The sequence below is a fragment of the Actinia tenebrosa genome, unplaced genomic scaffold, assembly GCF_029948245.1.
Source record: "Actinia tenebrosa isolate PJP-AT-01 unplaced genomic scaffold, QUT_ActTen_1.0 PGA_scaffold0__85_contigs__length_37466705, whole genome shotgun sequence".
NCBI classification, from domain to species: domain Eukaryota; kingdom Metazoa; phylum Cnidaria; class Anthozoa; order Actiniaria; family Actiniidae; genus Actinia; species Actinia tenebrosa.
Genome location: NW_028292569.1, coordinates 17,947,566 through 17,963,174, shown reverse-complemented (window position 1 = coordinate 17,963,174; position 15,609 = coordinate 17,947,566). Strand labels below are relative to the sequence as shown.

Sequence of the window (15,609 nt, the reverse complement as noted above, 5' to 3'; positions counted from 1 at the left end):
CCAAGACGATTGGCTGAGAAGCGTTATCCGCCGAAAAGTGCAAACTCTAGCCACCTCGATAGCTCTTTGCGAGCTAAAAAGGATTAAAATAAAAAAATTAGCAAATAGCATTCCGAAGAAAGCAGATGAACTATATTTTTATTTCACGTCCTTAAAAATACAACCAATCAAATAACAGAAAAGTCGTACATCCGGTGGTATTGACTCCTTGACGTCATGTTCAATTTGGAGTAAAAAGCAAAATCATTTCGACCTCATGAGAACTGGAAACCTAAAAACCGATAAACGAACTGAAACTGTTTTTCTCGCTAAGCATTGTTATCGAACGCTCTTTAATGTCTGAATATACAAATATACTTTTATATAAATGAGTCATTTCCTTTAGCATGCAGGGTCTGGTAATCAGAGCTTTCGTTTCTTAGACCAAGTGGCTGGTACATGTTCGTCTCGTTGTCATTACGCGGGACTCTTGTACGAACAGGTTCGTACACTGGTCTCTTGGTGTCTTGTGCAGTGTCAATAGGCGACAGTTCCTGGTAATGACTTGGTTTACTAGACTCACAAGGTAAAGGTGTCTCGTAAACAATGGACTTGGCAGGGTTTTGATTACGACGAGGTGATTGTTGCAATTTGACAGCTTCGTATTCAGGGGCCGATGTTGTTTTTGGACTAAATCCCGATTTCATGCCAGACGATGATGACGTGTTCACGCTCAATTCCATTGCGTTCTAAAAATAACATAATTGCAAGATTAAAAGCAGTCAAATGAAAAAAAGTCATATTCCTAAACCTATTTTTCTTGATAATTTCTCAATCGAGACATTGAAGGCCTCTTTTGAATTCTATGATCCCCTCTTTAATTTTCAATTGCATGAACATGTACGTACGTCGTATGTTTGATCAACCTCTTCTTGCTTATTTGTTTTCCTTTTTCAATAACATGAGATAGAAAAAGAAAAAGAAAAGAAAAAATTAGAAAACAAAAAGAAAAAAGTGGTAACGCCTAACATATTCAAAAGAGGGAAAATCATTGCAATTAAAAAAATGTTAGCAGCAGGAAAACAGTGAAACGATATGATATTATTTGGAAATAGAAAACCCACAAAATAAAGAGCAAATACTTACGTTTCCTTAAAGCTGTTTCTTCCGTGTTCTATTAACAAATAATATCATGATTATGTCATGAGTTTAAAGCAGTTATATCATTGTATTAGTTCATTGGTGTGTTGTTATTAGTATCAGAAAAGTAGCTGGAGATAAGAGGGGTTATTCATGAACATATATTTAAATTTCTTAAGGTCGTGAATCGTAGCTTTACACATACCATTGGGTTTAATCCTCTTCCATATGTATAGAAACTGCAGCACGTTAAGAACCAGCGAAACTACAAGTATCGCAGCTATGACACTCACACCGATCAGAACTTTAAATAAAAAGATATAATAAACTAATATATATATATATATATATATGTATATACACCGGATCGCTAAAACTTTCATATCAATATTTCTACGTAGAAAAGTTGTCGTTCCGCTCGAGCCGTTTCTTTTACCATATAAGGAATGTACTTACCATATTTATTATAGCTCTTTATTTATTAAGAAAACAAACGTCCTTAATTATAAATTGACTAACCAAACTAATTATACATGTAAAAATTATGCTAAAATGATTAATAATACAATATATAAAAATTATTAAATACTTATCTAAAAAGACATCTATTCAAGAAAACGTTCTTAAAACGCTCAGTTTTTACTGACGGGAGAATAAAACCATGTATTCTATCTCTTAAGACCCTGGTTCTCTTAGGTGGGAGCAAGTGAAATAAAGGGTGATTAGGCCGAGTTACTTTATCCCATAATCTTAAATCCGATTTTTCAATCATGTCTTTCACTGGAACCGTATTCTTAATATAACTAAATTTAAGAGCCCTATTCTGCAAAGCATTTATTTTGTGTAAATATTTAGAGTAACTGGCACAGCCCCAAACTGAAATGGCATAAGTAAATAGAGACATAATGATAGATTGAAAAAGGTGATGAAGGCATTCCAGACTATAACCATATTTCTTACAGATCCTTAGTATATACATTCTCTTCCCCGCTTTTTTTAGTAAATTATCAAATTGGGTGTCCCAGTTGGTGGGGTTACTATGGAAATAGACACCTAATAGTTTAATATGTTTTACTTGCTCAATACCCTGTATGGAATTGGGAATAGGTGCCACAGTCTTACCCTTGACAACAAGTTCCTTAGTCTTAGATAAATTAATCTTCATTAAATTATCCTGAGCCCACTTCTTAATGGAGTCTACCTCTTGGGTAGCACAATCATTATTACCAATCCTAAATGTACTTAAAGTTACGTCGTCTGCATATTTAACCAAAATGGACTTAGAGTTATTGATTGGTTTGATGTCATTTACCATAACAGAAAAAAGCACGGGACCCAAAATTGTTCCTTGAGGAACACCCCTATTTATAGATACAAAAGGAGTAAAAATACCATCACTAATAACTGTCTGTTGTCTATGAGTAAGAAAATCCACTACCCAGTTAAATATATATGGGTTAATAGGCAATTGTTTAAATTTATTCAGTAAGATAAAGTGATTCACTGAATCAAAGGCTTTCGAGAAATCAAAGGCTAAATCCCTTACACTATCAGCCATCCCATCCAACCATTTCATCCACATATGTTGGCACTGCAATAGTGCCAATGTGGTATTACAACCCTGTTTATAGGCAAACTGATCCTGACCTATTTCTATCTCTATGATTGGTTTAATCTCTAAGTTATAAATTATACGTTCAAAGAGTCTGATTATAATGTCAGTCACAGATATTGGACGCAGTTGATCGATAGTCTGAAGCGGAGATTCTTTAGGTATAGGAGTTATGTTAGCAACTTTCCATGGCAGTGGAACTGATTGAGCTTCAATAGATAGGTTGAATAAGTGAGTGATAACTGGAGCTAATTCTAGTGCAAATTCTTTCCAGAACCAGTGCTGAATACCATCTGGACCTGAGGCTGTTTTTTTAACATGTGATAGGAACTTGAATGTAGTAGATTCATCAACAACAGGCATTCTTGTATGTTCTGTAATTTCCATTCGAATAGGAGTTTTATATTTAGTATCTGTATTAATTTCTTGAAAAAAGTTATTGATATCTTCCAGACAGAAGATTGAACTGAGTGGGACATCCTTTGCCCCTCTACCAGTGATAGTGTTTACTGTCTTCCACCACTGCTTAGTAGTGGATCCATGCTTCTCATTTTTGCTTTTGACGGAGTTGATCTGATTTTCAAATATGAGTTCACTTATCCTTGGCTGAAGTGAATTTGCTTCAGCAATCATACCTTTCTGGCTAAACCTTTGTCTTTTCTTTAACAGATACTTTACAAGAGGTGTGATAAATACAGGATCATTAGATGACATCTTGACCTTTTTCATGGGAAAACAGATTTCAATCACAGGGCATACCACAGAATAAAAATGAGAAACTGCATCATTTAAGTCTCTTCCAAGTAGCTCACTCCTCCAGTCAATTCCTTTCAATTCCTGTCAATTCCTTTGGAAATTGGAATATAATTTTCTTCTCTAAATAGGCGAATGTCTTGCTCAAAACTGCTCAAACTTACAGTAAATCGAGTGAAAACATCACTAACTAGTCAGCCATCTTGGTTTTGGCCGAAAAAGGACTGGAAATGTGTAGGGGAGGGGAGCGTGGTTTGTCACCACAGGAAGCCCGCGAACGATATATATATATCAATTTCATTTATGGGTTGCAAGTATTCCAAAGAGAGTTAAAAGATAAAAGACAAAAGCATGGCGGCCATTGTGGTGCCGTTAACAATGGATGCTAATGAGAAATCTTGTGTTAAATGGTACCAATATGGCCGCGATGACGTTACGTGCCAACATAGAATCATAGAGCCAAATCCAGTTTCAAATTCTTCAAAACATTTTGCTCACAATAATAATAGTAACCATTTAAATTTTAACCATTGCTTACATTTTGAGTGTTTTCCACTTGTGTCCTCAATACTGGTCTTAGCGTTACCTAATATTAAACAAAACGAATGATTCTTAAGTAAGGCCCATTATAACAAAGTCATATTTTACATATTTACAGCATATTACTTCGCGTAGGTGGGGGCTTTTCGGAATTCCGTGCTTCCGTGAGGTTCTCTCCACGCGTACCACCACTACATTCTATATTTACAACATACAACACTCAACTCACATGTTGATTTTTGTGAAGGGAGGAAACCAGAGAAACCCTCGTGGCAAGGGAGAGAACAACACATAAAGCCCACTGGAGTCACATATGATCCAGTCTGAGCCGGCGGAGCTCAGAGAGAGGCAAGCGGTAAACCACAACGCCACCCATGCCACCCCTTCAATCATGCAGTCCATTTCGAACGTTGAATGGGGTAACTTAAATTACGATTATCTCCACGTACCACGTGTGTTCGTTTCACATGTTGGTTTAATCTGAGGTATGGATATTGTCTTCGCCATCACATCATCTTTCATACTTTCTCCGTATTTATTCCATGCAGTCACTAGAAACGTATAGTTCTTTCCGTAATCAACACTTTTTCTTAATGTATACTCCAGAACTGATAAATCAAGGATATCCTTTGCTTTTGTACAATTAAATTCATCATCCTCTTTCATGTAGATGGTAAACTTGATTAGATCTCCTCCATTATCATTAGGTTTTGTCCATGTCAATCTGATAAATAATTCTGCTGTATCGTTGATGCTAATTGTTAATTGAGGAACACCTGGTTTACCTAGAGAAAAAAGGCATTTAACGGAACGGATCTTAGGTTTGTATACCTGATTGATAGGGCAGTTTGTATAATCCATATCCCTTTTTTTGCTGAAAGGATCAAGAGCAAGAGAGAAGGAACTAAGAGAAGGAATCCCCCCTATATAGCCTTGTAACTATCATGTGCTCAGTTTGATGCTATTTTTAAACCATTTGTTTTTCTGCACGCGCATTTACTGCGCGCGCTCTACGCTGTTTGATTACGTTTTTGGGGTTTTTCCGTTATTTCGACTCTGCCCTGAATATGAATGTGCACGTCGAAAGCTTGACAAAATGAAAGTAGTAATTTGCTCGAATTTCTGGAGTATTTTTACATTTATTTTCCAAAGCTTTCGACTTACATCGTCATCTTGAGGGCAGATTTGAACATTTAACATAAGAAAAGCACAAGAAAACGTTAGCAAACAGCGCAGAGCGCGCGCGTACTACTAATAGATTCTAAAATAGCATCAAAGTGTGCACATGATGGGGCACGGGGATCCCTTCTCTTAAATCTTATTCTCCTGTCAACAGTCATAATCAATCATAATCGAGGTAAATTTTATGGTTTATATTTTATTTGGAATAAATCGGGTACCTGCTTCCTATGTTGAGAAAAAAAATCTTGATTCGCTACACATCCAATAACTTCAGCTGGCATACTGTATTTAAAAAAATATGGTAACAAATCATGTGCAAGGTAACTTTTTTGTTACCTTGTTTCTTGGTAGTGATGACCTTCATCAGTTGTTGACCATACCCAGCAATGTTCCGAGCATACACTTTGACCGTGTACTGGGTGTTTGCTTTGAGTCCTGTTATAACAGCTTGGGTATTCACAGTGAAAACTGGTGGCTTGGTACTTACTTCAACCTTGTAACCAATGACAGGTCTTCCACCATCATTACCAGGTTTGTTCCATGTAATTTTCATGGATAATGCTTCTACCTCGATAACATTTATGGTAACAAGACCTGGGGGAACTGTATTAAATCAGTGATATGTTGTTAGCTACAACTTTTACAAGAAAACCAGAACTCTTGGAAAATGTGAAGTTCAATTTATGGCCAATCTTGGAAAATCGATTTGACTGGAATGTACACTGTACGTTTGAATCAACTTCTACTTACACAGCTGAATGACATTGATGAATTGTTCATCACTTCCAAGGATGTTTGTTGCTCGACACTTGTACTGTCCATAGTCCCCTTGGTCAGCAGTTGTCAGTACTGTTACCTCACTACCCCCGGGTACAATGTTGACACCTGTAGTGATCTGTTGATTTGTTGGTTTGTACCATGATATCCATGGTGCAGGTAAACCAGTTGCTAAACATCTGAGTCGAATACTTTTACCATTCCATGCCTTGAATAGAAGACTAGACTTTGATGCATCAATATCAGGTGGATCTAACAAGAAAGAAATGTGTATTTCGGCTTTCGTTTTGAAATAGAAGAAAAACAAATATGCAACTGTTATCAATAGTTTTGGTAGGATTGCTAAAAATCACACTTATTCATTTGTCTCACAATTGAGAGTAAATTGTAGAAGGATTCCCAACATTTTGACTGCTGGTCTTCATCAGGCGATGGTGCATGTATACTGGATGGTGTGTTTGTATGCTAGTTGTGATTGGTTGTTTGGTTGTTGAGTCTTCACACATATTCTTTCTATTTTTATATATATTGCCGGTATTTATGCTTTAGGGATTTCTACGCCACTGTCACTATTGACTTTATTAGGAATGAGACGACCTACAACGGGCTAAGATAACAACAGGAGCAGACGACCAAGATTGTTTTCCCCTTATATCAAACATTTCAACTAAAATCATGAGCTTTTTTGATTTTTTTGTCGTCTACAGCCTTTTCCATGAAACTTTTAATACTTTTATCTTTTTCGACAAAACAACTGCCAATCATCAAATTGAAAAACCAAAGAGACGCACAAAAACAAATTAACAAACAGACAGACATACGGACGCAGTAGTCACAATGTTCGACAAACAGAATGTAGACTGACTGCTGTGACTACTCACACTGCACAGTAACTTGTATACTGGTCATTGCATCTCTCCCTATCCCGTTACTAGCTGTACACGTGTATGTCCCTGCATGTGATTTGCTGACTGACGGGATGCTGTAGACATTCCCAGTGTGGACAGATCCTGTTGGGGTCTTCCATTTGATGGTTGGTAGTGGGTTTCCATCTGCTTCGCACTTGATACTCAGGGAGTCGCTCTCATTCACGGTTTGGTTAAGTAACTTTTCCAACATGATCAAGGGCTGGTCTATCATAATTAGAACATATGTTACAATCATATAACCCAAATAGAAAGAGGATGCGACGACAACAGAATGGAGGTCGGATGTCACTTGTGAAAAGTACGAAGCAATGCCATACTAGAGGTGAGTGGTTTTTAAAAAGTGCTTTTAACAGTGATTAACGTCTTTTTGATGAAATCAACATATTTCATTTTTAATAATGCATTAATGAACTCCTCCTAGCATCCTTTAAGAGGAGTCGATCAATACATACAAAAATAAATCTAAAATCATTCAAATGTCTCGAGAGGATATATGCACTGAGGACTTCCAATGAACAGATATCCAGCATAGGTATACTTACATTTAACTATAACAGTTGCATTTGCATTGTTAGTGTGTTCTCTGCTGTCGTAGGCGTTCTTTGCTGTACATATGTACTGCCCAGCATCTGTTTTGATAGCATCAGGTATTCTAAGTGTTCCCCCACCTACTGTGTGACCAGCTTTGATGACACCGTCAGCCTTCTTCCATGATATGGATGGTGGTGGATAACCATCTGCTGTACAGCTGAGTACGATCTCATCACCTTCTACAACTGTGATAATTGGAGGAGTAATGGTGGTTCGGGGAGGATCTACAATTACGTTACATTTACGTAAATTTTTGATTGGCGCATATCAATAAAACGATAACGACAATAAACAAACCAAGAGCGGTGAAATAATAGCCCTGCTCATACTTACAATAAACAGACACAACAGTCTGTGCAGTGACTGGATTCTCATTAGGGTTGTTACTGGCCTGACACTCGTACGTCCCATTCTGATCTCTTCTTATATTTGGTATCCTCAGTGTTGCACTTCCTGTTCCTGTAATCTTGGTCACGTGACCTACTATCTGCACCCACGTAATGTTAGGTATTGGTGGACCAACAGCAGTGCAAGGCACACTCAAATCTTGACCTTCTGCTATGTTCTGTGTCAGTGGTGGCTGTGGCTGGAACTGGGGAGTTACTTTTAAACAAAGCGTCATAGAAAACGTCACGCTTATGTAAGCAAGTTGAATAGTCAATAGTCTGCACAAACAAGTGACCGTAACCCATTTAAGACAACCAGTTCTTCAAAATGAACATAAAATATGAAGAGAGATCCTCCATAGTAAATAGGCAAATCAATTTTCACTTAAAAATTTGAAACTTTTTCTAAAAGAAGGAAAAAATATGTTGATTATGATAAAAGAAAAGTCAATATTTTCCTCAAAAGTAATTTTTATCTTAAATGAATATTTGTAAGGGGTCTGAAAACCCAGGATGGATTTCTACAAAAGAGACAGAATCTTCGATCCTTCCCTTGTAATGCTGCCCAAACACACTCCTTCTCATCTTGCCTTAAGGATAAAAGATTGCTGAAGGTGCTGACCTGTCACAGTCAGGCCCATTTTGTATATCGTGTAAACACTTCCTTCCAAGATGCTAACAGCATATTCCTTGGCATCACTGATACTAAGGTTGGTTATTTGGAACCAAGCACGACCAGCAGGCAAGTCTCCCACGTAATAAACTCTTCCTTTATAACTCGATGCAGCTGGGGTATCCAAGGCAGCGCTATAGACAGCAACGTTGGCCCATTTGTTGACATATATGAACTGTGGTTTTATCCCTTGGTTATCTACTGGATCCACCAATCCCCATCTCACTTCCACTATATTACCACTTGTTCTGTTCCACATAAAGACAAAATCTTGACCAACATTTCGTATGATAGAGTTTATGGCGCCATGTGCTATAACAAAAACCGAGAACGATAATGATGGCATGGCTGGTGGAAAAGCTTCAAATGAATGTACAAGATGTGTCAAAGATCATTGGTAATCAGACTGAATATTTATGTTTGACTAAATTAATGCTGTGTAATGCATATTACCAAGAGAAAATGAACTAAGAGAAGGAATCCCGCCTATATAGCCTTGTAACCATCATGTGCACAGTTTGATGCTATTTTTAAACCATTTGTTTTTCTGCACGCGCATTTATTGCGCGCGCTCTACGCTGTTTGCTTACGTTTGGGGTTTTTTCCGCTATTTCGACTCTGCCCTGAATATGAATGTGCACGTTGAAAGCTTGGCAAATACAACAGGAATTTAAAGTAGTAATTTGTTTAAATTTCTGGAGTATCTTTACATTTATTTTCCAAAGCTTTTGACCTACATCGTCATCTTGAGGGCAGATTGAACATTTGAACATAAGAAAAGCACAAGAAAACGTTAGCAAACAGCGTAGAGCGCGCGCGCGTACTATGCGCGTGCAGAAAATCAAACGATCAAATGATATCATTGGATGATATTTTTAGTATAGATTCTAAATATAGCATCAAAGTGTGCACATGATGGGGCACGAGGATTCCTTCTCTTAGTTCATATTCTCTTGATATTACTCTATTTTCGAGTTCTCTGTAGCTCAGTGTTAGTCTCGATTTTGTGCAACATATTCATTTCTTTCACGGAAGGTCCTTGGAATTTTAAAGGATTTGTATTGTTTGAGTTGTGCATTCTTTACTTTACCTCATTGGTATTGATGGTTTTAACGGCGGCCATGCTGGAAGAACTTAACAAAAAAATTGTCAATGAATTCTTTTGTTATATCCTCCAATATGGCCGCCGTGTCTTTTATTATTTCATTTTCTTGCGAATGGTTGAAAACTAAAATAGACATATTTAGGCAGATGTGTCTGCAATCAAGGAACCCACAGCACTGAGTAATTTAGAAGTCAAAAATGGTCTATTACGCACTATGTGCACACTCTGTTGAATCAGTCAAATGTAAAAATGTATAAGTGAAGGATAACGTGATCTCTTCAATACCGCAAATACAGATGTAAGGCAAATGCTCATTATTGGCGTTTAGAAAACTTTTATGGTACATTTTATGGCAAAGGTTTGAGTGCGCTCGCTAGTTTATCCGCTAAATTTATCTACTTTCATCCTGACTATATGGAAGTCTACTGATTGATCATTGTGGTCTATCAAACATATTTTGTTCATCATTACTTATGCCGCTTATACAGTCAGTTGGTCACTGAGTGGTACCGATGTTAAACCACAAAGCACCAGCTAACTAACCGACAATACATTGATCACACTGATTGATCTTAACATAGCCCTATATGTTAGTCAACTTAATGGTTCTATTGTACACCATGACCGCACTATGCCAGTTGACTCACATATTGAACTATTGGTTCCATGATGAAATTCAAACCAAAAAATATCCTTCTCATCCGGACTCAAACTACAAGTTAAATAGAACGTGGACATAACATATCCTTTTGTTAAACAGTCACACTTCAGATTTGCAAGTAAATTCATTATAAAATAATAAAAGCTAAAATAATTTTTCAAATATTTCAAGAGTTTATAAAACTGACTAAAGGCTAAAGGTAGTAGAATCTTAATGTTTAAATTGAGCATTATAATTAGAAGGTATGTTGTGATTTAAAGGAAATCCATCGCATTGATAAAAAGAATAAACATTGACTAACCTTCAGGCGGAAGTAAAATAAGTACACTGAAAACAAAGGAAATATAAGTGTACATGATTGGTAATTGAAAAGCTCCCATCTTGTAAGCTCGTTGTAAGCTCTCTGGAAAACGATAAAATGCCCTGTAAAAAAGCGAGCGATAATGTTTACGTTCTGAGATAGAAGTTATATATGCTGATCATTACTTGGCTGTAGATGACCTTTAATGTTTGATCACTTTATGTAGATTATATCTGGTAACGCAAACATGAGAGTTAACACAGGTAGCCCAAAATATGTTTATTATCGAAGCTTTTCCTCAGCTTTTCCTTTTGCTCTTGACTTGATTTTATTGGTTTTCTTTCTTAATTGTTTCTTCTTTTTTTCTTTCCCTTCCTTTTCCTCATTTTTCTTTTTCTTTTAAAAAATCTGGTAAAAACTAGGTAAAAACTGGGTAAACTTGAAAAGTGAAATCTTCCTTTACAGCAAATAGTTATTTCACTTCTTAAAGGAGCACTAATGCTGAAGACTGCCTTTAAAATATAAGAAAAAGCTGTTAATGATTGTTTGAAAAATATCTGATCTTCAGAAAAACAAAAAAGTAATCTCCTGAAGTTTTCTTAGTTAACTGAGTTCACAGACAAACAACGACACAGCCAACATCGACGCGGTTACGTTATCTGAGCCACATAAATATATTTATATATTTAGCGAAAGCTATTAATTTTATTTTTTATGAGGTATTCTTACTTCATACATTAGTTTTTTCTAATCCACAATGACTATTACGGTTAATCAAACAGTATACATCTTTCACTATTCCAAATGACTCAAGGCTAACACTCTTGAACACTTTCGTTTATAAATGATAATACCATTTCGCGTTAACCTGAATATTCTTGAACTCATAATATTGTCATATGGCCGACTCGCTGCTATTAGTCTGCAGGGATTGATAGGTAGAGTCTTGGTTTACAATATTCAGGGGTTCGTATTGATGTTGTTCATTATCTTTACGCTGCAGATTGGGTTTCGATGATCTTGTACCAAGGGGCTCGTACACGGGTCCTTGGGCACCTTGAATAGACGTGTTTGGCATCAGATTAAGTCCTGAGAAATACCAGAAAAAATGGGTTGATCTACAAGGGGCTGCGAATCACCGCTCCTTTACTACGCAACCAAATGCCGTGTTTATATCCGAACCTGGTTTGTACGAACTGATATTTAGCTCCAAACTACCCAAAGCTGTGGAGTTTCGTGATTGGGTCTTTGAGGAAGTCCTACCCGCGCTAAGGAAAACGGGTAAATATGCAATAGAAAGGCGGTTTGGCGGCCCAAACAAGTTAGTATTCAAGATCGAAAATGAAGCCGACCTACACGCGAAGGTCGTCGACTACACACGTAGGTTTTACCCCGATTTCATCATAGCGCCGGGTCTTGGCGAACTTCAAGATTCAGACAGCAAGCGAATAACCTGCTGGCGAAAAGGCTACCAAGCCGGTCAACCCGACCTTTTAATCCTAAATGCGCATAAGAAATACCGCGGGTTGTGTATTGAGTTGAAAACCCCAAAAGGAAACGGCGTCTTATCCGCGAAGCAATCTAAGAAAATCTCACAGCTTGACGTAAATGGTTACCTAACGATGGTTAGCAACGATTACGACATTATCTGCCGTGCCCTGATGGATTACGCGGATGGCATTCGTATTCCCTCTAAGGGCTGTGTAAAGCGGTTTAAGTCCTACGCCACTTTGAAAACGCACCTAAAGATATTCCATAGGTATAATGAAGCTCAGCTTGACTCACTGGCGTGATCTTGTCCACGGTAAAGCATACGAAATAAAACATTACGTCGTCTTCGAAGACATCGACCGTTTACGGTTAGTCCTCAAAGACTTAGAAGGCAAGGAATATTCCCTTTGGGCGCCGGATTGCGTGCGGTACGTAATTCAGGGCGAGGAATTCACCCACTTACACAGCTATGGTAAGGTAAATGGCCGATGGAAGTTTGACATTGAAAGAAGAGTTACTCCATCTCCTCTTTGTAGTTAAGCGCCCGCTGCGCTTTAGGATCCGCGGAGCACCAATGCCCCACAAAGGATCCTTCGGAGAATACCCTGTCGCAATGAAGGCAGGTGTATTTTTTACGCGGTTTGGGTATCGGTGGCGTAATGCAGTCGGCAGGTAGTTCGCAAGTAATACAGTCCATATATTGAAAGGGCGATTAGGAATCCTCCTAAGAAGGCGGCTGCGTAGGCTAGCATATACCTTTAAAAGGGGTCCTTATATTTATTAATGTTTCTTCTTTTCTTATTGAGTTCTGCATACCTTCTACAAAAGGGGTCCTTATATTTATTAATGTTTCTTCTTTTATTCTTAATAAACAATCAAAGAATATTAATAAATATAAGAGTGTGTTTTGAGACTCTTTGCGCAAACTAAGGACGCCTTTTCCTTACCTCCATGTTTTGAGCATGCCAATCATCAAAGCGATCCAAGTACTCCTTAAAACCGCGGGGATGATGCTGCGGGCACAAGCACTGCCAGATATGATCATCTCCTTTCCTTAAGCCGCCACACGCGTCACAGGGCGCACTCCAATACTCTGCGTTCTCCCAGCGCGTACCTTCGGCGCGGTCGAACTCCGTAAAGCGTTGGTCTATTTCTTTCTTACGAAGAGTTAACTTCCTTATGGTTTCCGCTGGGCAACATCTCGCAGCGATATCACCATGCTCCTCGCATACGACATCCAAATCATAATTACCACGACATCTATGTTGATGCCATGCGTCCGTGAGATCTTCATCGCAGCGCGCACATACATCCTTTAAACACACCCTATTTTCTTGGTGGTATTGCAACATTTGGGGCGTGCTAAAGAGCCGATTACAATCAGCACAGCGTCTTTCCTTAGACTTCAAACACACCCTTCCTTCCACGTGATATCGCAGCGCCTGTTTACTGCTAAACTGCCGGCTGCAAGTGCCACAGGTGGTGACGTTATCCACCTCTTTAAAACATACCTTCTTTTTTTGGTGATACTGCAAAGCCTGTTTGCTACTGAACTCCCTGTCGCAATCCTTACACTTCATTATATAATAAGAATTTATTAACCCTTATAAGGGATACTTAATAAAGTCCTGCACGCTTTCCTTCGCCCAACCGGCCATCGTCAAAAGCGCACCAAACCTTTCCGCACGCTTCAGGCCGCACATTTCATCGTACAATTCCTGCACGCGCTCCTTTAACCGATCGATCTCCTCCCTTTGCATTTCTATGGTGTCTCTTTTATCTTTTGCGTCGGTGGCAATCCTTCTTACTGCGTCCACTGGGTCCATCGTATATATAATGGATCCGAACCATATTCCCTGCAATGCTCTGATAGTAGGACCCACCGGCTGCGGCAAAACGCAGTTCATCGTGGAGCAGCTATTAGGACCCTTTAGATACCGCTTCGACTATATAGTGCTGCTTTGCCCCACCTACGTGAATAACCGCACCTGGGAAGGCATAGGAGTGAAAGATGACGACTTCTTCGTAGATATCTTAGATCCTAACGAGTTATCCAGCCATCTTAAGTTTTGGCACAAACAATTCCCCAAGAATACGCAAACCCTCCTTATACTGGATGACATTGCCTGTGGGGACGACGTAAAAACGCGCACCTCCGAGCTCGTTAAACTCGCTTTCAGCGGCAGACACGACAATATTAGCGTTTGGTTGCTTTCCCAGCAGCTTACCAGTGTCTCTAAGCCCTTCAGGGAAAACATAGGCTCTCTCGTAGTATTTTATACTCCAAGTAAGTCTGACCTGGAAACCATCTTAAGCGACTACGGCGGTGAGATATCCAAGGAACAGTTACACGAATACATGCGGCACCTAAAGACGCACCAACATTCCAAGATGATCTTCTCTTTGAGGTTTCCGTATTCCATAAAGATATATGGACATTGAGCAGCTCTTAGATGAAGTCCCCGCGCAGTTAGACGAAAGTAACCTTAAGGAACAACTTAACATCCTTGTGTCTTCGGGGAAGTGTAAAGAAATGATAGGTAAGGAACTTACCCATGAGCAAGTTAATAAGTTGTCGGAAGAGGAAGTCAAGAAGTTCCATAAGAGGTATGAGGCTGCCCTTGCAAGTAAGACCACGGACGCCGTAGCAGACTCCGCTATCCGACTTGCCACTAAATTGCTTGGACTTGCACTGCCCATAGACGACGTGGAGCAACTGCGGAAGGACATAAGCGAGGACTATGTTATCGCCCAAGAACTTAAGATAACCTGTGGGTGGTTGTCTTTGAAGTGCGGTAAGTTAATGGCAGTCGCCTCTGCGGCACTTCACGTAGCTCAGCACGTCGACTTGAAGGAGGTACTGGTGTCTTGGAAGGATTTCAAGAAGGACAGAGAAGTCGAAAAGGTCTTCCAGGCGGCACTTGCTGAGGTACCTGATCAAGTCGCCTCAAGTACTTAGTCAAGTCATTCGTAAGTACTTAGTCAAGTCATTCGTAAGTACTTAGTCAAGTCATTCGTAAGTACTTAGTCAAGTCATTCGTAAGTACTTAGTCAGGTCATTATTAAGTCGTTCTCAAGTCGTAACCAAGTTACTTGTCAAGTCCTTCAAGTCCCTTAATATAAGATGAGTGGCACCGAAGAACAACCAGAAAAGGCTCCCGTAGAAGATACCAAGATTACCAAGGCTAAATCTCCAGGCAGAGTCGCTGCCGGAAAGAAGCTCGCGGAGATGAACAGGAAGAACAAAGCCAAAAAAGAAGAAAAGGTGGAGGAAAAAGAAGAGGAATCCTTCATTAATTCTGGGTACGTCATTGGCGCGTTAGGAGTTGCTATAGCAGCAGGCAGCCTTTACTTACAATGGCGGGCTACGAAGCCAAAAGTAGGACCACCAACATATCACGCGCCCGTGCACGCACCTGTGGAGCCGGCTGTTAGAAAAAGTAAGATCCCTGAAATGGAGTAATAACCTTCTCGCTCTGTAATATAATG

The 15,609-nt window shown here is 39.0% G+C and overlaps 1 protein-coding gene across 5 annotated transcripts; it reads right to left on the bottom strand.

Moving 5' to 3' along the window:
- Positions 1 to 118: 118 nt before the first annotated feature.
- LOC116304161 (neural cell adhesion molecule 1) lies at positions 119 to 12,315 on the bottom strand. Of its 5 annotated transcripts, none has more exons than XM_031713836.2 (13): positions 10,630 to 12,315; positions 8,512 to 8,874; positions 7,837 to 8,106; positions 7,455 to 7,727; positions 6,865 to 7,116; positions 5,957 to 6,235; positions 5,543 to 5,809; positions 4,474 to 4,809; positions 4,023 to 4,070; positions 1,325 to 1,423; positions 1,126 to 1,153; positions 888 to 927; positions 119 to 728 (listed from the first exon to the last, which is right to left on the bottom strand). In XM_031713836.2, the coding sequence occupies exons 1-13, from the start codon at positions 10,706 to 10,708 to the stop codon at positions 360 to 362; spliced, it is 2,703 nt and encodes a 900-aa protein (XP_031569696.1). In that variant the 5' UTR covers positions 10,709 to 12,315; the 3' UTR covers positions 119 to 359. The 5 variants fall into 5 exon arrangements, 4 of the variants coding, with proteins under 4 accessions (XP_031569696.1, XP_031569708.1, XP_088890263.1 ...); XM_031713848.2 differs by having other exon boundaries at positions 7,455 to 7,688; XM_089034137.1 differs by lacking the exon at positions 888 to 927 and having other exon boundaries at positions 582 to 728.
- Between the last annotated feature and the right edge of the window lie 3,294 nt (positions 12,316 to 15,609).

What these genes read in the sequence shown, in the direction of transcription:
- LOC116304161 (XM_031713836.2), bottom strand. Translation starts at nt 10,708, where the DNA reads ATGGGAGCTTTTCAATTACCAATCATGTACACTTATATTTCCTTTGTT. An exon ending in TATTTTACTTCCGCCTGAAG is followed by an intron (nt 8,875 to 10,629) that starts GTTAGTCAATGT and finishes TTTTTGTTATAG; the next exon opens with CACATGGCGCCATAAACTCT. An exon ending in CATCACTACCAAGAAACAAG is followed by an intron (nt 4,810 to 5,542) that starts GTAACAAAAAAG and finishes TTTTTTCTCTAG; the next exon opens with GTAAACCAGGTGTTCCTCAA.